At 44.7% G+C, this 24521-nt stretch overlaps 1 protein-coding gene across 7 annotated transcripts in view; it reads right to left on the bottom strand.

The window, feature by feature from the left end:
* SASH1 (SAM and SH3 domain containing 1) overlaps positions 1–24521 on the bottom strand; it is a 322353-nt gene that overhangs the window by 147415 nt on the left and 150417 nt on the right. For all 7 annotated transcript variants that reach the window (XM_060283582.2, XM_060283583.2, XM_060283580.2 and 4 more), the window contains exon 2: positions 707–835. In XM_060283582.2, coding sequence (XP_060139565.1) covers positions 707–835 — 129 coding nt within the window. The remainder of the gene's footprint in view (positions 1–706; positions 836–24521) is intronic.

Here is a 24521-nt window from a genome sequence, read left to right as displayed (position 1 = left end):
TCACATGGAACTTCAAATGTTCCACTAATCATACACATAGAAGTCTTTATAAAACAGCCAAATGAATTTCAATGCACCCGAGAGAAGAGTTGTGTCTTCCTTGGTTATCTTGGTAAAATCATGAAAAATGGTGATTTCAAAGAGGTCTTAGCAACATGGAATAACTATAATAAAATGTTAAGTAAAAAAGCAAGAATTACATTGCTGATGTAAAAATGCCCAGAAAAACACGGAACGGAGACTTGCTAAAACACCAATATGGTTATTGCTAGGTGAGAAATTAGGGTGGTTTCTTGTTCCTTTAAATTTTATTTTGTTGAAAACAAAAAGAAGAAAACAAAGAAGGAAGGAGACAAGGAAAGAACTAGCCGAGACCTCCTCCTTTGGGCTGAGAGTCATTAAAAATGTAGCGCATACCGGCCAACAGCAAAAACATCCTTTCCCCTTAAGCTAAAAAAAATTAAAATTCAAATGCAATCTTTTAATGAATACAAAAATTTGATCATCATTGCCCCAACTAATACTCATTCAGTCTGACAGCCACAGACCTGGGTTAATCCTTTGGGGATCTGAATTTTTTATCTCAAACTAGTGCAGCAGCCTGCAGAGTAATAACGCACGCACAACCGTGAGAGGGATGAAGGAGGGGATGCTGGACCAGAAGCAGCCCGGCTGGGCAGGAACACATTCCCAGTGCCCCACTCACCACATCCAGGTCCTGGGAAACCCGCCGTTTCCGCAGCTCCTCCATCCTCTCGCACACGTCGGAGAAACACGTATTGTAATAATCTGCATACTGTTGCGCCAGGTCATCGATGTTTCCCAGGGAGCCGTCCTGAGGGTGAGGAGGGCGGGGGACGAAACGGGAAGAGAACAAAGGCGATCAGTCCACCTGCAAACGCCCCACACCATCTAGTCTTCCTCTATGCAGCACTTATACTAATACCAGCTGGCATTTTTTCAGTGGTGGACGTGTGCCAGGCTAAATTTTACATGCGGCATCACCTAATGCTGAGGACAGCCCTGGGACACAGGACCTATTTTCCTCAGTGTGTATAGATGGACAAACATCTACACACTCAAAAAAGCTGAGTGACAGCCCAAGGATTGCACGGCTACCAAGCAAAGAAGCCGGGCCTCCAACTCAGGACTGTCTGATGCCAAAGCCACGGTTTTAACCCACATCCCCGCATGCCTTGCAGGGCCAAGAAACCCCTGGGAAAGCCACTGTGTCAGTGCGAGGCACCCTAAAGCCCAGTCGGTGGCTGTATCAGAACCTCTGCGGAAGCGTCTGAGAAACCCAGATGCCAGGACACCACTCCTGGGAATTCTGATGGGAAGCTGAGAATTCAGAAGCCAACAGGGGATGCTGCATCTGGGACACACCTGAACCATGCCTCCCATGAGACCCTCAGCAAAGTGGGAACTCTTATTCCCTACATCATTCAAGTACAGAAGCAAGAGAACAAATTCAGCTAAATAAATAAGGAAACATATCTGTCTCCACTGAGGGACGGGCCCGGAAGCTGCTCTGGAGCCCACACCCCCGAGTTCACATCCAGCTCTGTGGCCGCTTCTGGTTCGGCAGCCTTAAGCATGTTTCCTAATCTCTGGCAACGCTGGGATACCTCCCCGTGAGGAGTGATGAAGTAACGTGACACACTCAGAGCTTGGTCCTTCACGGTCCTCCCAGCACATAGTAAGTGCTCAATTTACTTAGCTAGTAATAGTCACTACAAATAATGTTTCAGATTGTAGTCTTCCTTTAGGGGGAACAGATTCCTAAATTCATGTTTGAACACATACACAGAGGATGACAGCAATGCTGTATACATTTGTAGGTTATGCCATTTTGTCTATTCATTCATTCATTCATTCCTTCAGAGAAGCAGCTCCCCTGCCCCTTTTCACCTCCCAACAAGGTCTTTCTTTGGTATGAATAAAAGACCCTACCAAGACAACCAAGGAAAATGATTTTACCAAGATAACCAAGGAAAACACAACTCTTAGACAACCGAAAAAGTGCACACACATTTTCCCTGTGACAGACCACTGGTCAGCCCTGTCTCATAGTTATGCCAGCACACCACCCTTGGTGCACATGTCTAAGACTGCAAAGCACACTTAGATGCAGACAGGCTTTGGGAATTAAAGAGATCTTCAGTGCTGGTGCTGAAATCTCTTCAGAATAGTCATCATGATCTCAAAGTTTGTTTCAAAGTTTGCAAACATCAAGTGTCAATCAAAACTGAAGATGAAACACCAATGAATGTTGAATTCTCATGCTTTAGATGTACTTCCTTTTTAGAGTTTTTGCTTCTCTGCTATTTATACCGTACTGTTTCATTTAAATTTCCTTCACGCTAACTTCCTTTGTGCTATTGAAATAAAATTACAGTATATACAACAACAAAAAAAGAGTTCTTCGAAAGCCTTTCTGCTGGGACTTCCCTGGTGGCACAGTGGTTAAGAGTCTGCCTGCCAATGCAGGCGACACGGGTTCGAGCCCTGGTCCGGGAAGATCCCACCTGCCGCAGAGCAACTAAGCCCACGCACCGCAACTACTGAAGCCCGCACGCCTAGAGCCCGTGCTCCACAATAAGAGAAGTCACCGCAATGAGAAGCCCCTGCACCGCAATGAAGAGTAGCGCCCGCTCACCACAAGTAGAGAAAGCCCACACGCAGCAGTGAAGACCCAATGCAGCCTAATTAATTAATTAATTAATTAATTATTAAAAAGCCTTTCTGCTAAAGATCTTAAGGCCCTGGTCAGGATACGTGGGTCAGAGCAAGTGACCATCTCTATCCCACTTCTGCATTCACCAATTTCACAAAACTGACCAAGTGGGGAAACAGAATTGAAAGAAATGATTTTTTTTAGAAAAGATTCTTCCTTTGTTACCAATAAAATGTTCTATGCTTGAGGTAATTGCCTCAAAGTCCCCAGTACAGAGCTAGGGATGGGAAGCTCTTTACAAGAACAGTAAGATGTTTGAACATGTCTGGGCAAAAGTCAGTCCCTCCCCTCTGAGACAACAGGCTGGATGGCCACAGTGGAGGTGGCAGGAGCTTACCCTCCCCCCAAAAAGGTTTGTCACGTTTCCAGTAGGGAAAATAAGGAGTCAAATGGAAGTCTGCTGCCAGCCTCCGAGGAAACGCACAGAGGGGATCAGCCTACCCGTCTTTGCTTTACTGCCTTTAGTAGAGGTGAGGCTCCTGACGAATTGCATCGTAAGTCGGATTACGATCCTGAGGTCTGCCCTGACTCGTCTCAGCTCAACAGCACATGCCCCATGGGCCACAACATGAAAATCTACAACCTCCTGACCGGTTTTCTTGTCTCCTTCCCCATTTGGCCTCATCTGCCTTGGATCCAGTCACCAAAGTGACCTTGCAAAACAGAGATCAGACCGGGTCTCTCTCCCCTAAGAATGGTCCGTGCCACACACATCACACATTCTACAAATAAACCCCCAACTTACCAGCCCGGTGGAGAAAGGGGCTGAGGCCTGCCGACGGGGAAGACCAGAGGAGCGAGAGAAGACAGGCAGCCCCTACAGTGGCTGCTCCGCCAGCCCCCATGCCACCCCCAACACCAAGAGAAAGTACTGGCAGAAGCTTTAGGAAAGAGCGAGGGCGGAAGGGCTGCTCCCATGGGAGCATCTGTTTCAGTCAACGACCAGGACTATGACAGCAAAGTGCCCAGCGTGGCAAGGGCTCCAGACCACCGCCACCTCGGCCACCAACTGCTACTTTCTCGGACCAATCATTTTATAAAAATGATCATTTATATAGCTTCGTTCAAATGGCTTTCTTTCCTTTCTCTCTCCTCTCTCATACATCCTAGGACACCTTCAGAGCCAACTGTTCACTTCACTTCTAAAGTTTCTAGGCTTCTGGTCAAACTTTTTTTCCTAATAGTGAAACAGTTTCATTCCCTACCCCTCACTCCCAATCACTCGGAACTCCCCAAATATTTGAGGGCCTGGGAAATGTTTGTTGCTCATGAGGAAGAAAGCAGCCAAAGGCAGCCAACATTTCACAGCCTGCAATAACCACTCCTCACTTGATGCTCAGCAAATAGTAATTTAGAACAGGGTGGCACGGCTGCCTCTATGTTTTTTCAAATCACTTTCCAGATGTTCAGTGAGTCCCCATAATTACCACTTTCATCAGTCTTGATCATTTAAATGCCAAGAAAGACAAAATAATTTTTTAAAGCATGTGTGTGTGTGTGTGTTTTTAAGTAGGTCTTGTCTGCTATGCACAGAAAGGAATTCTTTTCCATCCCAATCACATGGAACCGAGGAACCACTGATGATTTGCTCTTCACCCGCTCCAAGTCCATGCTTTTCCAGGACTGTCTGGAGACCCCTGCATCCTTTCTGTCCAACTTGTTCTTACTTGATATAGTACAAACCTCTTCAGTAAAAATATTCACTTCTATTAAAATATTTGCAACATTAGTCTCTAGGGAATTTAAATAATGCAGTTGATGTTTTAATAGCACCACACCTCGTACATCTTTTTTTGGGGATGTGACGTTCATGTCTGATTGAACACCCCACAATGCTAATGCCAAGAGGCATTGATGTTACAAAATAAACTTCGAAATACGTAGTATGACTTTATAAATGTTGATATTTATTATAATAAATACATTAAAATACGTAAACAGATTCCTTTTTAAACTTTTTTTTCTTTTAAGGTGTTAAAAGTTTCTGCTGTAGAGTGTATTACTTGTCTAATCTGTTTCGTTTCTTATTTTCCCCCTTTGGTTCGCATGCATTAGGCTGAAGCAACATTAGCTCTGTGTTTAGGAACTCAGAAAAATCTTATTTCCTCAGAATAGCCTTTTTAAAGTAAATTGTGAAATTGTGTGACGCATAAACTTTTTTACAAGAATTTTCCCATCACTGTCTACCAAAAAAAAAAGATACATGCAAATTCAAGCTCTCTTCCCGTTTCTTATTACAAAACCAGGTCACAGCATTTTTCCATATGACCATCCATTTCACTTAATATGAACTTAATTCAAATCTGGGCCCCACTACCAGTGTCAGCTCAATGGAAGACTACCTTGTATAACTTTCCCATGAAGCCACAGCACACACTTATACCAAACACACATCTTTTTTATACAACCAACATAAAAATATAGAGATAAGGGGCATTGTACCAACAACTCAGATCGGGTGAACTGCTGTTACAATGAAGGAGAAAAGAAACAGAGCATTGTTCTCTCAACAATTGACTTAATAGCATTTCTGAATTTTTATCCCAATGGACTTCTGTCTCTGGAAAATGTGAAAACTAAAAGCACTATGAAAACAGAGGCGTTTGTATCATTACTTTTTTGTTTTTGCTCTCTTCTTCCCCCAGATGTCATTTATGCTTTAGAATATCTTGACAAAGTTTAAGGGGAAAAAAAGAAACAAACTTCTCTGAAAACACCAGGAGACACAACGTAATCTGTACTGCTGTATGCAGATTACATGCAAATGAATGGAAATGAACCCCTGGTCCTGCGATTTTATCTATCTATAAAGACAGAGCCCTAAGGGAAAACTCAGTGTGTTGCTCTGAATCCCCAAAGTTGAGGGGAAGAAAGGGAACAAGACTCCTGGCTCATTTATTTCACACATCTCTACCTTTTCTGTCTATAATGGTAAGTACGTACATGATATATTTTATGAAATATAAATTATACGTTTTATTTCCACTGCTCACTATTGTTTGGGAGGGGGATGAAGATATATTCATATATATAAATACTTGCATCAGCCCCCTACCCGATAAATCCACTAAAAGAAATCACTACAATAAAACAAAGCCTAACTGATTTCTTGAATGACTTCACAACGCGTTCTCACTCTTAATTAGCTTGTGTAAAGATTTTTAGGTGATAAACACTTCCAGCAACCTTTCAGGTGAAGTTGCTACTACCATAAACAAGACTTTAATTCCGGTTTCCTCGTTCAGCCTCACCGAACCCGTGAGAGGTCAATGTTTGCACCTGCTCTGTCATCCCATCCTGCCATATCATTCTGGAGAAATTCATTGAATATGTAATAACTGATCTCAAATATATTTCCCTGAGGTATCTCTCTCAGCATTTCTGCAGATGGTTTGAGCTGAAATACAGTCTGTCTCAGGAAAGTTTTTTACACATAACAACCAAAAACATACACCAGAGGGACAAATCAAGTCATACTGGTGGTGAGAGAGGGCTCTGGGGGCACACCCACATGGCAGGAGGCTGGAGGAGGGCTGATTGCACATCTTCCACTCTCCTCCCTCCAAAACACCGAGAACCTGCCGGAGCCCACGTCTAACTCTTGCTTTGGCAAATACGATCTTGGTGCCCGTGGCCCCCACTATCATGCATCAGTGGTCTCCAGTTAACATAAATCCCTTCCTGAAGCATGAAGAACAGCCTCACAAGCTGCCAGTATTGGCGATCCCCTCCTTCCCAGCACTCTCTCAGCAGCTGCTTCCAAAGGCAGTGGTCTTCAGGGACTTCCCTGAATTAGAAGTCCCTGAAGTCCAGTGGTTAAGACTCCGCACTTCCACTGCAGGGGGCGAAGGTTCCATCCCTGGTTGGGGAAGTTCCACATGCTGCAAGGTGTGGTCAAAAAATAAATAAATAAAATTAAAAATTAAAAAAATAATAAAGGCGGGACTTCCCTGGTGGTCCAGTGGTAAAGAATCCGCCTTCCAATGCAGGGGACGTGGGTTCAATCCCTGATCAGGGAACTGGGATCCCTTCCCACATGCCACGGGGAAACTAAGCCCGCGCGCCACAACTACTGAACTCACGCACCTCAATGAGAGAGCCCGCTGGCCGCAAATTACAGAGCCCAGGCAAATCCACATCTGCTTCTCATCAACTCCAACCTTGACGCCATCGGTAACCTACAAGAGAAGCTGGAGTTCTTCAGATGGCTCAGGACGCCCAGAAGATGACGGAGACCTGGCAGGACCTGGACTCGCTGGGGGTCCGGGCACCACTTCACACTAGCAAAAGGCAGATCAGTGACACCACAGGGGAGCCACCACAGTGCCCATGCCCTCCACTAACCTTCAGAGTCTGAAAAGTATGGCTACCGCTGATTCACTTCTGACTTCTGGGTTGACACAGTCCTAAGTCACCACACAGTCCTAAGACATTCTGTGACATTTGAGACCAGCATTTGTTTAGACAACATTGCATAGCACAGAAGAGTACAGAATAGAACAGGAAATGCTGGCATACATCCCATGGAGAAACAGGACTGTTTCCTGCAACATTTTTTTCAGTTATGTGTGTGTATAACTGTACCGAATCACAATGTAAAATACATCTTCCAGTGAATCTGTGGCCAAAAGTTTGAAAGTCATTGGTGGAGTCTGTCTCTCGGGCTGCACCCTAGGGGTCCTCCCACTTTCGAGTCCGTTCTAGAGCTCCGTGCACATGGGTCTCCTCGGGACTCTCTCCCTCCTCCTCAGCTTACCCCTAAATGCAGATGCTCCCCAAAGGTTCTCCCTGTGTTCTCTTCTTGTGGTCCCTGTTCTCCTGGGGGAAATCTCATCTGTGGTTGAACTGATTTAAAGCCACAACAGAAGCATTTTTTCCTTCTCCTCTTCCACCCTCAGGCTCAGGGCAGCCTGCTTGACCCCAGGATACGAAAAGCCTGAGATCTTTAGCAAAAATGTTATTACCAAAATCTTATGCATGAACTAGTTATCCCTAATTATCTGCTGGGAAGGGATGTGAACAGCGTGGTTTAAATACGAACAAACTCAGTTTACAAGCCATGGAGAGGAGTAGCTACAACAAAATGGAATGAAAAGGCCTCCTCGTGGGGAGAGTGTGTGCTGGCATCTTTCACGTCACGATGATTGTCAGGTGTGATGAACAAAGTGATCAGAGCTATAAAATTATGTTCTTCAATCATCAACACCTAATGGGATACTTCATTAATTCAAATAATACTTACTGAACACCTCTGGCATTCCAGGTGCTGTGCTGGGTGCTAAGTATACAATATAAAATCAAGAAACATGAATGCTTATTATTACTGGACAGAAAAGCCAAGTATGGCTGTATTTTAAGGCAGTCATATAATTAAGTCATGGAAATTTGTTGAAGGGATTTACTAAACCGTGTGCTTACTATAAGGTCTTTTTGGAATTAAAGGCTTTGAAAGATCCCATTCGCTGGGCTATCGGTGGCTTAAAAAGAACATTTCACAGGAACCTTCAGAACTTGAAAAGCGCAGGGAAAAGACTAGAATGTTGACAGTTGGTTCTAAAAACTTCAAGTGCAGATTCACACTTAAAATGGACATGAGGATTTAGCAGATGACAATTTTAGACTCAACTCATTTCTCCTTTCCAAACTGCCTGAGCTTAATCGAATCACAGATTTGGGAAGAACGGCAGAGTGAGCTAGTTGGGTGGGAATGAAGTCAGAATTTCAGACCAGATTCACAGATTTTGATGAGCATGAATCACACTGTGCACTTTCCCGTGCTGCCTCTGGCCCACACTCATGAGGATATGGGCATTCGCAGGCACTGCGCCAATCAAAATCTGACTGGGGGGAAAACGTGATCTATGATACTCTTAGAAACCTGGAAAAGAATAGATTGATCTTAGAACGATCCTGAAATTTCTGGTTAGGATGTTAATTAAATTTTGCATAACGTTTGAGTTTGCTACATTTTATGAAAATTATATTCTACCCTGGCTTTAGCAGAGAGTCAGGAGGTGTGGTGTACATAGAGTCCGACGTGCACGTGAATCCAGTTCATTTCCGAGGACTGCTCCTGAGGGCAGTGCGACTGTGTTGTTTTTGTTTTTGTTTTAATTTTTAAATTTTTGGTTGCATTGGGTCTTCGTTGCTGCGTGTGGGCTTTCTCTAGTTGCGGCGAGCGGGGGCTACTCTTCGTTGTGGTGCGCGGGCTTCTCATCGCGGTGGCTTCTCTTGTTGCAGAGCATGGGCATTAGGCACGTGGGCTCAGTAGCTGTGGCTCGCGGGCTCTAGAGCACAGGCTCAGTAGTTGTGGCGCACAGGCTTAGTTGCTCCACAGCATGTGGGATCTTCCCGGACCAGGGCTCGAACCAGTGTCCCCTGCACTGGCAGGTGGACTCTCAACCACTGCGCCACCAGGGAAGCCCAGTGCGACTGTTAAGTGATATTTGGACGTCCTGGTGACCTGATCAAACTGAAGGCATCATGCTTATCACCCACCATTCAGTGTTATAAGTGCTAGTGTCGATTAAGTTCTTTCTTGGTGATGCTGCCAAAATTCCACATTTTTAAGAACTGGCGGGTAGGGACGTCCTTGGTGGTCCAGTGGGTAAGACTCCATGCTCCCAATGAAGGCAGCCCGGGTTCAATCCCTGGACGGGGAACTAGATCCCGCATGCGAGCTGCAACTAAGAAGCCCACATGCCGCAACTAAAGATCCCATGTGCCACAACTAAGACCTGGAGCAGCCTAAATAAATAAATATTAAAAAATAAAAGAAAAAGAAGAACTGGCAGGTAATACCTAAAGAGTGTTATCAATAAAAATTCACATGACTTACAAACCTGAGGATACTGAACACGTGGCCCATTACCGAAAAACTTTGTAGCCCTTAACTTGTATTTTGATAACTCTTAAAACTTTCTTCATCTCCTTAGCTGTAGGCAAATGCCTATGCCTATTCTTCCTACATATTCATATTCCAAACTCTCCATCCCCACCAAACTTTCATTCTGGATTCCAGTAGTCCAGAGATCAGCATCAACCCATTTGATCTGTGCCAACATTCTCAGGGTCATTCACTTATCCCCAGAGTTAAGAGGTCACTAGGTCTTATAATGTGTCATAAATAAGTGCTAATATAATATTTCTTCTCCAATATCTCTCAATGTCTCAAATGTCTCAAAATATTTCTCCATCCTAATCCTAGCAGTGTTTCAAGACATCAACCAAGGTTCCCAGCTATTCACCCCCTCCCCAATCCCATCTCATTTACGACCCACTCTATACCCCATGCCCACTGTAACTTTCAAAATATAAATCTTGAAAACTATAAACGTCTCCTAGTGAAGATGTGACAAAGTCAGTCTGCTGCTGACAATACAAAAGCCTTTCCATTTGTACTCTGTCTGCCTTTCTAGACCCCCACCTGTGGCTCCACCTCCCCCATCCATGTACCAGTTTTGGCCAGATCAAACTACAAGCACCACTACATCATCCCCGCTCCCCCCCATACTATTTCTTCTGCCTGGAACACCCTTCTTTCATGCCACTGACCCTGCAGAGAGCAGCCCATCCTTCGCAACTGCACCTGACCTTCCCACTGCATAAGCATAAATCACACATTCCCCATGAGGTCTGCGATTTGCTTCAAAGTCATGGGGGGAGGGGAGAGGAGTACAGAAACAAGATTAGCCATGACTGATAACTGTAGTGCTGGCATATGGGTGTTCTTTAAAATATACTCTCTACTTTGGTATGTAGTTGAACTTTTCCATTTTAAGACATTTTTAAAAAGTGACTCTCGCTCATTTACATGGTGGTTGTCCCCAGCACACTTTAAAGTCCTTGAAAGTTGAATCTGGGTCTTATTTTTGCAACCTCGGTCCCTAACACCATGACAACACCTGACACTTGGCAATTACTTGAGAAATATCTATCGAATATACGAATGAATGAAAGAGGGAAGGAAGGAATAAACAAAAGTTAGTAGAATGATCTCTCCCCTTCCTGAGGGTGCCGGATAACGATAACATTCATTCTGTAACTATGCGATGACATTCCATCCACCAAACCAGCATGTCACATATAATGGTGACCTTTCACAGGCTCAGTCTCCCTGCCCCCACCAACCTTACAACAGCAATTCGCTCTAATGGGTAAAACATTCAAACACAGAATATGTCATTAGAAACAATGACAAATGAACTGACTGAGGGTGTGGGAACAATAAAGGTAACTCCTCTGACTCAGGGGATGGCCTAACCTGTTCCCAGAGGAAAAGCTCCTGGGGTTGGCTGACGGATCAGTGCAGAGGTGTGGCAGGACAGGGGCCAAGAGACAGAAGAGAACCTGGGTTTGAAGATTCTTCATGTATAGGAATTAATGATTCCTAATAATCTCTGCTTAATGCTGATAATTCTCAACATGTTAAGGGTCACAGATCTTGGAAGAATCCCATGGAAATTTTTTATCCCTAGAAGATTTAGGACAAAATTTCTTGGTGCAATGGGCTTCAAGGCCTAAAGGTTCAAGATTAAAGTCTCACATTCTTCTCTATCCTGACAGAAAAAGCAATTAAAGTGTTTGGAATTAGTGTAGTATAGGGAACTCTACTCAATGCTCTGTAATGACCTGTATGGGAAAAGACTCTAAAAAAAGAGTGAATATATGTATATGTATAACTGATTTACTTTGCTGTACACCTGAAACTAACACAACATGGTAAGTCAACTGTACAACAATAATTTTTTTTTAAAAGAGGTGTTTGGAAACAAAGAGAGTGCCTTCCTTAAAAAGGCACTGAACACACCCGGAACTTTTCTGGTTGAATCCTCTGCATTAAGCTCCCGTCAGGGAAACCAGTAGGAAAAACACACCTGGAATGCAACTGGCTCGGGTGCTGTAAGAAAGCAAATACCAGAGCAATGCTGTGGCCTCTGAAACATGCATATTCCCTTTTTTTTTCTTTTAAATAAATGTATTTATTTTATTTTTATTCTTGGCTGCACTGGGTCTTCGTTGCTGCGCACAGGCTTACTCTAGTTGCCTAGGGAATAAGCCCTGCATATCCCATTATGGGACTGAGCTATCGTGAGCTGAAGAGATACCTGTTTGTTCCTATTTACTGGAGATGATTTTAGGGTCTTTCGCTCATGTGACACCAACTGAGTGGTTTCTTTCCAAAGTCAGGGAGAAACCAGTTCACCCACTGCCCTGGAAAAACTCCCAGTGGTCCCCAAACAACCCTTCACCACACACCTAGCCCCCTCCCAGAACATTTCCTGACTTAGCTTCTGACACTTGCTCTTCTGACCAGCTCCTTGATCTCCAGGACACACACAATAGCAATCAGGGCACTAAGGACTTCATTGAGGACTCAAAGGCCTGCTTGTGAATGTGAATGTAGGGTGAACACAGAAAATCTGGCTTCATTCTGTACCACATTCTGACCTTTCACGTATAGGAATAATCAGATTTAAAGACAAAATTACTGCTCTCGTTCCGGGCACATGCGTGAGTATCACTGTATCTACGTATCTGTCCATCTACGAATGTAACCACATAAAATATTACATGACATGACAGCCATACTTTTACTTCAATTTGGGGGGAAGACAAGTTCTTTCTTAACTACATCATTTCCCCTCAAGATGATTTCAATTTTCATCATAAAAGACTTTCCTGTTCGCCAAGAATATAATGTGAAAATGCTCTGAAAAAGCATCTTAAGCACATGGATCTGTTCTTACTCTTAGATTAAAAACATCTTGAAAGTTGACAGTGAAGACGATTTGCTTTCTACCGCATTCTATACATGATTACAATGAAAACTTGACGGGCTTCTTAGGAACTAAGTGAAACAACAACAAAAATCTAAGACGAATTGACACCATTCTAACTAAGCCAATTATCACAAGAATGAAAATATTCAATTTGCTCACAAGCTGAGAACTTACTAACATCACCACTGGCTTTTTCATGACACACGCAGTTTAAATTTCTAACATATAGTTTTCTTTTTTTTGGCTGCATTGGGTCTTCGTGGCTGCACCCGGGCTACCTCTAGTTGCGGCGAGTGGAGGCTCCTCTTCGTTGCGGAGCACGGGCTCTAGGCGCACGGGCTTCAGTAGCTGCAGCTCGTGGGCTCTAGAGCTCAGGCTCCGTAGTTGTGGCGCACAGGCTTAGTTGTTCCGCGGCATGTGGGATCCTCCTGGAACAGGGCTTGAACCCGTGTCCCCTGCGTTGGCAGGCGGATTCTCAACCACTGCACCACCAGGGAAGCCCTGATGTATACTTTTTTAAAAGAGTAATTCCCTTCATCAAAGAATTAACATTTTTCCTCACACCTGTCAGAATGGCCATCATCAAAAAGAACACAAATAACAAATGCTGGCGAGGATGTGGAGAAAAAGGAAGCCTCATACACTGCTGGTGGGAAGGTAAACTGGTGCAGCCGCTGTGGAAAACGGTACAGAGGTTCCTTAAAAAATTAAAAGTAGAACTACCCAACGATCTAGCAATTCCACTCCTGGGTATATATCTGCAAGAAACGAAAACACAAATTCGAAAAGATACATGCACCCCAATGTTCATAGCATTATTTACAATAGCCAAGATATGGAAGCAACCTAAGTGTCCATCAACAGATGAATGGATAAAAAAGATGTGGTACATATGTACAATGGAATACTAATCAGCCGTAAAAAAGAATGAAATAATGCCATTTGCAGCTACATGGATGGGATTAAGACATTACCATACCAAGTGAAGTAAGTCAGAAACAGAAAGACAAATACCATATGATATCACTTATATGTGGAATCTAAACAAATAAAACAAACTAGTGAATATAAGAAAAAAGAAGCAGACTCACAGATATACAGAACAAACCTGTGGTTACCAGTGAGGAGAGGGAAGGGAGGAGGGGCAATAGAGGGGTAGGGGATTAAGAGGTACAAACTATTAGGTGTAAAATAAGCTACAAGGCTATATTGTACAATATGGGGAACAGAGCCAATATTTTCAAATAACTATAAATTGAGTGTAACCTTTAAAAACTGTGAATCACTATTTGTATACCCATAACGTAAGTAATATTGTACATCAACTATACTTCAATTTAAAAGAAAGGATTAACATTTTTACCTACTCATCAGCCAAATCTTGTTTCTTCCAATAGCTTTACAGGTCAATGTTTGCTCTGACAGAGCCCCTCCTTCCTATCCATGATCTTGGATTCACAAAGAAACACTCTCACTAAAGGAAATGAACGAGTTAAAACACATCTACCGCCTGCCAGCCTGCCTGCCTACCTGAACCTTTTTATTCTTCTTAATTGCTGCATTAAAAAAGGGCAATTTCACTTTCTTCTCTGTGATGTGCATGGGACATTTTTATTTTAATTGTTTGCCACATTGTGGGGGCGGGGGGGGGGAGCCTACAAGGAAAATTATATGCACTACTCAGACAGGCTGGGACCTGGGACCCTTTGCTGCAGTGCCTGCACCTAGACAAATGTCTCCTCCAGCAACAAAATACAAATAAACTATAAGGCACTAAAAATAACTGCATGCATGTGCAGTTGGGGCAAATTATGGACAAAAAGATACAAAAAGATGAAAAAGCCCAACTTCTGAAGAGCCAGGAGCAAAGGCAGGGGGTCTGGAGCAAAAGCAGAGTACTGGGCATGCCCCCTGCACACAACACCACCAAAGGGGTGGGCAATCCACCAAAGCCCCCCTCCGGCTGGACCCCCTGGACACACCCCTACCCTCACCCCATGGAAGAAACCAGCTCATCAGGCCCCCCTTCGGGGAGCAAGCCTGCAAGGGAACCTGTTGTTTGTTCTCAGTAAGGGGCCCTAATAAAGCCTTGCCAGGGTGAATTTCTTGTCTGGCCTCTGATCAATTTCTAGCGATTAAAGAGGCCAAGAACCCTGGTTGGTAACCCTATCAGGCCTCTTAAAGGGTTGCCCAGTTTTAAAATGCTGATTTTGTCAGGATGGGCTCTGCTTTTCCGTTCACAAAGCACAGCAATTTAACAGCTGTTTTATTCTGGGAGATCAAAGACTGGGCTGCCTCCTTTCAACCCTGCGCACCCTCAAAACACAGCAGCTGGAGAGACCCTGTTAGAACCTATTCGGATCCTGTCCCTCTGCTCAAAAGCCCTATTCAGGCTCCCCTCTTACTCAGAGTAAAGGCCTCCATCCCCCCATGACCTGAAAGACCCTCCCCATCTGCACCTCCAACCAGCACCTGTCTCCTGCCTCATCTTTTTTTTTTTTATTTTTTTCCTTTGCGGTACGTGGGCCTCTCACTGTTGTGGCCTCTCCCGTCGCGGAGCACAGGCTCCGGACGCGCAGGCTCAGCGGCCATGGCTCACGGGACCAGCCGCTCCGCGGCATGTGAGATCTTCCCGGACCGGGGCACGAACCTGCGTCCCCTGCATCGGCAGGCGGACTCTCAACCACTGCGCCACCAGGGAAGCCCTCCTGCCTCATCTTATGACTCTCCCAGGCTCACTGCCCCCAGGGACACACTGGCCACCTCTTTACTTCTCTAACAGTCCAAACCCACCAGCCCCAGCCAGGACTTTGAACCTGCTCCTCCCTCGGCCTCTTGTGCTCTTCCCACAGTTACCTGCCCTCCCCTCACCTCCTGCAAAGGTGACTCCAATACCCTCTTCTCAAGGGTCGTCCTAGCTAACACTGCAACCTCCCTCTCCTGTGCGCACAACCTCTAACCCCACTCTCCGCCTTATCTTTCTCTTTACCACTTTTCAGCATCTAAACTAGTTTGCATGACTCCTAACTTTTCCAGTCTCTGTCTCCTGACTAAAGTGTAAGGTCCACAAGGGCAGAGATTTTTCTCTAAGTTTTGTTTACTGTTCAGTGTTGAGGACAGTGCCTAGGAGACTCTCAATATAAATTTGCTGAATGATGAGTGAAAGATGAATGAATGAAATAAAATGTTCAATCCACAAGCACTGTGCCAGACACTATATGCTTAGGCCCTGGCGAAGATGGACATAAACAATTCATATACTGCTCTACGTTTTAATTTATTTTTTCTAAATAACAGATCTACTCCTCAGTCCTCAGACTTAAAGTAACTGGCAAGTTTTAGCTTCTAAACGCCCATGGCTTCATCATAATTTAAAAGGCCAATATTAACTCTGCTGGTGCCTTTTGTATGTGTATCATCCTGTTCTCTTTGTACGGTTTCTAAAGAAACAAATGGAATATATAGTTCAAGGTGTTAATTACATCAGCTTATTAAAAACAAACTCCCAAGACGTGTCAGTTCTGTCACTTAGCACTTTTATGTTTATGTAGTTTATTCGTTTTGTAAATGTGAGAAAGTCAAACATAGTAAGATTGCAAAACAGCCAGTACCAAAGGAAAATCCTTTCACTTACACAGACAGGACTTTTAAAGAACTGGCTCCAGTGTGCAAATTTGAAAATGATTAAAGGACATGGCAGTGGAAGCAGGTTTTTACATGACAGCGTTTCTGAATTCGTGGTAGGGTGATGTTCTGCTTCCTTATGTAATATGCAATTTAAACAATTTCACATAATCAGAAGAGACGTATTCACAGTGTTCCATACTGTGAAAATGAGTGAGGACTGTTTCAAGACATTCTGTATATCCAGATTATAAATGATCTAGCTTAATAATGCCAAATCATTTTTTTATATTAGATTTAGAGAGAAAGTTCTGTGAACAACTGCTACTGAGGAAAATTAGCTCTGTTAATGAATATACCAGAACAAGACCTTCTGACCCGCAAGGGCGTACTAGGCCATAAATGCAGGAAATAAAGATTCTCAAAAGGCCGTTAAAGTTAACTCTTCCCCAACTGCAGCTACTTCACCACCCTCCTGGAAACCTGGTGAGTGAAAGGCTTCCCGCCCTATTACTCTCTTTCCTTACTTTGCCAGCACCGTGAACCCACAGGGCCTCCTGGCTCCATGCCCAGACTGAGGTCAGATGTTGTCCCCACCTCCCTATAGACAAGCGTGGCCACAGAGGCTTGACATGAGTCACCGGTGACAATGCAGAAAAGTCAATTTGAATTTCCATAGAAATCATTCAGAAAACATCTAAAAAGGTATCAGTCAATTAATTTCAACCTCATTTCATTTTTTCCTAAAGATGAGCCCAGGGACTTTAGCCTCTTCTCTCCCATCCCCCCTTCGGTGGCAACAAAACCACTAAAAGGTACGAAACATGGAGGAAGGAAGAGCATTAGCCATTCCCGAAAACTATAGTCCCATGAGGCTGGTACTCAGACAGCAACATTCAAAGAGATAACCAATGGGAAGATACCAAGCCTGAGGTACTTGGCAATATACTTCACCAGATTTTGTTTTCATTATAAAATTTTATTTATTACACAAATATATTTCAGTCCTCATTTGAGACTACCGTATTAGGTTGGAACACATTTTTGAAAAGGCAAGAGACCCTAAATAACACCAAACCAGAGAGAGGATTTAATAGGAGAACACCAAGATGGCACTGTTCAAAGACATGGAAAGGAAAAGTCTGAGATGGGAACATCTCAGCCCACTACACTCAAAGAGCAGAACTCAAGGATTAGCGGCTGGGACTAATATTTCCAAACTTTCCAGGAATTCCCTGGCGGTCCAGTGGTTAGGACTCCATGCTTCCACTGCAGGGTGCGTGGGTTCCTGCAAGCCACGAGGCACAGCGAAAAAACAAAACAAAACACAGCTTGCCACAGGCTACTTCTGTGTGAATTTCTTCCCGAGGCCAAATCTTGCCAACTATCTTTAAATAGACAATGATAGCTTATCACCTACCAGTTTCTTAAAGTTGCACTGGATTTTATCCATATTCCACAATTTGTTTTCTAATCAAAGATGTCAGGGGAATTCCCTGGTGGTCCAGTGGTTAGGACTCCATGCTTCCACTGCAGGGGGCCTGGGTTCGACCCGTGGTCGGGGAACTAGGTCTTACCAAATTGCCATTGGTGCTCACGATGTTATAAGATATCGTGACCAACTCTGGATTATCTAGCTTCAAAATTTTTACTGCATCATAAAGACATTGCCTTTGTCCAGGTAGAAACAGTTTCAGTGTGTGAAGCAGATACAGCTACAAACAAAGAGCAACGTGTAGAAAGCCAAGAGACGCATGATAAAGTCCAGCTTCCAAAATGGCCTATGCCTCTTCCATGGCAGGGGGATATACCTAAAGGCAGGTCCCTCCTATGCTCTGTGTTCCCTTAACGTTTATGCAGTCACCCTACCTTGCATGGGTTTATTCCTAGTTCTTTCACATCTGCACATTCAAGTACTCTCTCCAATACATATTAGCTCTGCTGGGCCAATGCATGCGTCTTCCTGCAAGGCAACGCATCTATAATCCTTTGCAGTGCCTGCCACAAGGTAGCACAGGTAGGTGTTTAACAAAAGCGCAACGAATGAATCCTTATCTTGGGGAATATGGTACAGTATGCAGCTTCAGACATCATAGGGATGGCTTTAAAATGATTTGCTTTTGTTCCATTTGATCAAGTTTGCAGAATAAACTGGTAATAGAATGGGGGCAGGGTATGTGTGCATGCACGTGCATGCGTGTGTGGGGGGGGAGGTTGAAAGATGAGAGGTAGAAGACAATTTAACGTTTATTGAGTGTATAAATACCTATATATATAGATAGATGGATAGATATACCTATATTATATCTCAGGTACTCTTGCAAGTTATTTAACTTAAAACATACAAGACAATATAGGTTTCGCTAACTGTACCATACCAATGAGAACAGATACTCAGGGAGGTAACAAATGTGTCCACTGTCACATAGCTCATGAAGAGCAGACCCAGGCTTCAAACCCAGCCCCGTCTACTCCAGAACCTGACTTCACCATCCCAGTAGTATGGACTTAGAGCAGTTGGGCATATAACAAACCTTAGCTAACCTTACTGCTTATTTAAATGATCAAGCCATCTATTAAGGCCTTCCACAGAAGGTACACCTCCATTATATTTTTAAATAAAAGTGAGGGTTAGTTAGTGACACTCCCAAGCTGCACAAGTGTAAAGCTGAATCATTCATTCAACCACAAATGAGGAAACATATGCCTGGGTGCTTGGCCGGGCCAAACAAATTGACACCTCATCCAATCCATCGCTTCTTCCTGAGGCCGGGATCACAGCTCATCCAGCAGCCCTCGAGGGACCGGCTCGTGGCCCGGTGGGAAAAGCTGAGGCTCAGAAATGCTGACACAGCTGCTCTGGAGGCCTCTGAGGGGTGCCCCCTCCCGAGCTCTCTACCCCAGCACTGCGTGCAGGAGCATGAAATGGCCAACAGGCGCTGGGTGCCGGGGAGCAGAAACTCAGTGTCTCCCCACCAATTGCCCCCCTCCCCAGTCTGGGCAGGAGAACTGGCCTTGAAACTTACAGGCTGGAAAGGGTGGGTCCAGATACAGATCTAGGCTTGACCTCAGCGCAGCGCCCGGAGGGCAGAGGGGGCTGTGTGTCATCACATCCTGGTCACCCCGGCCTGCCCTCCACCAGGACAGCTTCCTGAGGAAATCCCGATGGCTTCAGAGAAATGGGTGGCCCGGCCCAAGTATGTAAACAGGAGCAGCATGTTTTGTTCTCTGTCTCTGCACACCCAAGTGAGGTCTGGACTCCACAGCTTCTCTGGCAGCTGCAGGGCTGAGCAATGGCTTGGATGACTAGCATTTATTAATACAAGTCAAGAATGTGCATGGCTTCACTCAACGGAGGACCACTTAAGACTGAGGCGGTCTCTCCTAAGCTTTTAGCTTAAGAAAGAATAATCACAAGAAATAACAAAAAGACATGCAGTCTTAGGCATGTTCCCTACCCAAAGGTCAAAATGCTTTCCAGCCTGGAACTAGTCTACTCAGGTTCATACCCTCCTGGATAGAGATTAAATTCCATAGTCAGGACCAAGCTCCCGGTAACTCCCCTGAACTTATCAAGGTGCCTGGCACGTGGCAGACACTCAGTCAGGTTGATTGAATGAAGAGTTTTCTCTGTGAAGTGAGAAACTCCCTCCCAGTTGGCTATACACTGGCGCATAAGAGTATATATGCACACCAAGAGCACTGCACTAAAAACTGGAAAAGAAAAACAAAGGGAAATAAAACGACTGAGTAGAAAGGATGCTGTCCTACCCCATACCCAGCCCCTTTGCTCACATCAACCCCATCCACCGTATCTCATGTTTGTGCTCATCCTTCGGAATTCTCCTTGGGACCAGGAGAGTCTCATGGCCAATGGCGGCCCAACCTCTTCTCAAGATGAAACGGTACCTGGCTTCTGGTAACTCAAAATGTTAAACATAGAACTGATATACATTTTCTCCTACGGTGTCTTAATAATTATGGAATTGTTGTTCATTATACTCTGGTGTAGAGCTGTCTCCCTTTCTCCACCCGGCCCATCTTTCCTGTCTGCCCATCTTACCAGGCACAGACACACAAAAAGAGGGGTGCTGTCAGACCCTGATGCCACCAGACTGAATGGCAAGCCAGCACCTGGCCATCACAGACATCTCAGTGTAGCAGTGGCTCAGAACTCCTTTTAGTAAAGAGATTCATGTATGCACCAGAGTGCAGTGCAAACCAGCATGGGCTGTGAAGCCAGAATTCTTGGGTTTATTCTGGCTACACAATAAAGTTACACAGCTACACAGTTACACAGCTCTGTGTGACCCTGGACAAGTACTTAACCTCGCTCAACCCCATCTGTAAAATGGGGTGATAATGAGAGCACCTACATCTCATTTCATCTCACTGGACTGTGCAAAGTTTAAAAGAAATAACCCCCCAATAGCATTTAGCACAGTGCCTGCCACGTAATAAGCACTCAATAAATCTTAGCTAGTATTACAAGTACTAAAAATCGAGAATTAATTGTCTAAACAAAGCCCTAGGACGCACCTATCTGTAAAATATTTTCTTTTTAGAAACAGTAACACAGAGGTATTTGAGATTTTTTTGAGCCATTTAATTAAGTCTGGCAATTATTCCCCTACTGAGCTTTTTAAACCCAAGTTTCATGTAAATATTATTTGGAATCAGATTTTTAAGTACCAGAGACTGCACGTGTGATTTTGTAGTTTATACCAACTAGAGATATCAGCCCAGGAAAAAAGCTCTTCCCCTTGTCATCAACAATCATTTGGACAGTGGGATCTGCCCCTTCCATGTGTGGATTCTACCACCACCACAGGGTCCAACGTGGGCGCCTGGTTTTCTCAAGCAGCTGAGAACAGTCCTGTCTGCTCACGTGGGTCACTGAGCACTGGGAACTCCAGCCGAATGATATCCTACAATAGTGACTGTGCAGCTTTTCGTCACTGTGCTTCTTGAGAGGAGCAATGAGGTCAACGTGAAAAATATGTCAGCATGGGAAGGGGTAGAGGGAACACTGAAGTTCTTTTCTTAATCGATCAAATTAGAAATTTGGAAATTTCAAGAAAACTGAGCAGACTGATTTGGGCCATAAGTTTAAAAAGTTAGCTGAAGGGACGTCCACGGTGGCACAGTGGTTAAGAATCCACCTGCCAATGTAGGGGACACGGGTTCGAGCCCTGGTCCCAGAAGATCCCACATGCCGTGAAGCAACTAAGCCCGTGCGCCACAACTACCGAGCCTGCGCTCTAGAGCCCGCGAGCCACAACTACTGAGCCCATGTGCCACAACTACTGAAGCCTGCGCGCCTAGAGCCCGTGCTCCGCAACAAGAGGAGCCACTGCAATGAGAAGCCCGTGCACCGCAACGAAGAGTAGCACCCCCTTGCCGCAACTAGAGAAAGTCCGCACGCAGCAACGAAGACCCGACGCAGCCAAAAATAAACTAAAAAATAAATAAAATTTAAAATGCTGTGAATTCAGAACACAATGATAAAAAATTTATTAAAATAAAAGTTAGCTGAAGAGTGTAGCCACACGAAGGTCACTCACCTTCTTTAGCTCCCCTACCACATACCCCCCATCCCTTTCACCTGTGAGCCTCAGGCATGATGCTAGCCTCCCCGCTTCTCTCATCCGCCACACCCCCTGCCACCGAGAATCAGCAGCCCAGGCTGATTCCATCGTTTCTCCCAAACACATCTCTCAAATCCATTCCCTCCACGACCTTAGCTCCCTTCCCGTCACCCTAGCCCTTGCTGGATCAAGGCTGCGTCACTGTCATGGTGATGGCTGAGTCCAGCACCTCTGCTCTGCGGCACAGGCCACGCTGCCTTCTAGGGGAAGTGAGGATGCTGGTCTACTCAAGAGGACAAGGGCATATGATCAAGGCTGCCCAACTGGCTGCCTCTGGTCCTAATTAAATTTCCCAAGTGGACTTTCTCACTGGAAAGAGCATGTCATGGTAGTCCAGTCTGCTGGTTAGCTTTAAACTCTCCCTGTAAATCAGTTTAGTGGCACTGGGTTTATCTTGATTTCCCATCCCCACCCTCACAACCCCAAACAATCTCCTTAGATGATCAGACAAAACACCTAAGTGTCATCCTCAGTTCTCTGTCCCCCTAACAACCAGCCCAAATTCCGAGGCTCTACCTCTAAGACCTATTCCACATCTGTCTACTTCTCTCCAACACCAGCACTACAGCCTGGTCCAAGCCACCGCCACCTCATTATAATCCGTTTTCCACAACACTGCCAGTGGTCTTTTAAAAACATAAGTTCATTTAAATGCTCCAATGGCTTCCAATCATGCTTAAAATAAAATCTGGACTATGACTGATGTATTCTGGCCCGACTGTCTCTTTGACCCACTCAGATCTCCAGCAGTCACTAAGCAATAACCTTATATGGGCCTTGTCTATGTTCCTAAAGTTCACCAAGATCATTCTCATCTTGGGACCTTTGCAGTCGATGTCCTCTCTGCCTCGAGAAGTGCTCTCCCCCACGATACTCATTTCCAGCTCCTTCCTTGACCACCCTATTCAAATCTAGCCCCTCGGTAAACTGGATTACTTAGTCCATCTTCAAAGAGCTGAGAGTTTTGTATAGAAGAGACGGCAGAGAAACAAATTATATAACATGTGTTTATATCCTGCCTTGTTTCACCGTGAATTTCAGGTGGCAATTCAAAATAAGTGATGAATACTTACACAAGTAAGGAAAGAGCCGGCCTTGGCCTAAACCTACATACCAGTCACGCTTTCACACAGGGTCCAGACATTTTAAGTCAGACACTTAGAGGCCTGCCGTCACCTCCCCAAGTCCGGACAAAACCTCCAAGTAAATGAAGTTCTTCTTGTGTCTTCTGAAGCTTTGTTCCTCCCCAGTATCCAATACTTTCTCGTGCTTACACCTTATAACTCACTTCCGGGGCACAGCCTCTTCTCTGGTAAACATCCCCTCCTCAAAGATTATCTTGGGACTTCCCTGGCGGTCCAGCAGTTGAGACTCCACGCTTCCACTGCAGGGGCGCAGGTTTGATCCCTGGTTGGGGAACTAAGATCCCACAAAAGATTAAAAAAAAAAATGATCTCTTTCTAGCCCCATCTCTCCTTCCACTGAAGCTCCCTTTAACAGAGCCACGTCACCGAGGGGCAGCAAGATGGAGAAGGTGCTTAAGGAAAGTGAGGATACAGCGTTTGGATTCCTAACGAGAAGTGCAGGCATGGGGTGGGGGTGGGGGGCGACATCTACACTGTGACCACCCTCCTCAGCATCTTGGTAGGGAGCGCCTGGGCCCCCCCAGCAGGTCTCAGTAAAAAATTTAAAAACATAGTCAGAGTTCGATCCAACAAATAAAATGGCTAATAGGCCTCCGAAAGACTGTAAATGTCAAATGAGTGATACAAATAGTGGGTGCTAACGCATATTCAGAGAAGAAAAATACTGTTTTTGCCACATCATGAGATCTACTATAAAAAAACCGTCCAGAATTGTAAATTATGTAACAGTGAAGCATGACAGTCAGGAACTTGCCTGGTCAAAAGGGGACACAGTTAAATACTTGGAGAGAAGAGTTTTGTAAATCGTAGAATGTGCTGCCTTTTATGATACAAGTATCCCTCGCTTTTCAAAAGTTCGCTTTACACCACTTCACGCTTCTGAAAGACCTGCATTAGGCCCTGTCCTTGCTAACCGAAGGAAACCCAAAGAGGATTTCCATTTTTATGAAAAACGGGAAAAGGGTAATTTGAGATCGGTGTATGTTTTGCAGTGCACACCTCCTTCCCCGGGAACCACACTCAGTCTCCCAGCCTCAAGACGCCATAGCTTTGAACTGGGTCTGATCTGTGCTTTACCTCGATTTACAGTTGACCCTTGAACAACACACAACTGAACTGCATACATCCACTTACATGTGGATTCTTCTCAATTAATATAGTACCTGTATTTTTACTTTACAGTTCTTTAAATTAACTAAGTGTAGGGAAAAGTTTGTGTTCGACAAGAGATCACACTACATGGAATCAAAAGAACTAGGGTCTGGGTCCTGATACTATCCCGTTTCAGCTTTTCCTGCCCTTGGGTGAGTCATTTATCAATTCTTTTGTTTTTTGAGGCAGAGATAGCAGTATGCAGATTTTCGTGAATTTTTGATGGGGGTGGGCAGGCATCAGACCCCCCTACCACCGTGTTGTTCAAAGGTCAACAGATGTACTTTGTGCATCTGTTAGCAAGATGTATCCTAAGGCAACTGCTTCTTCACTTTACGCCATTTCAGCTTATGCAGTCTCAGGAACACTCTACTTCTGGATGGGAGGGTGGGTGATGGCGCGTGGGGGGGGTGGGATGGAGAGCTGGGGGGAG

The sequence above is a fragment of the Globicephala melas genome, chromosome 14 (genome assembly GCF_963455315.2).
Source record: "Globicephala melas chromosome 14, mGloMel1.2, whole genome shotgun sequence".
Classification (NCBI taxonomy): Eukaryota; Metazoa; Chordata; class Mammalia; order Artiodactyla; family Delphinidae; genus Globicephala; species Globicephala melas.
Note: the sequence above shows the minus strand (reverse complement) of the source record. Positions and strands in the feature narration are given on the sequence as shown.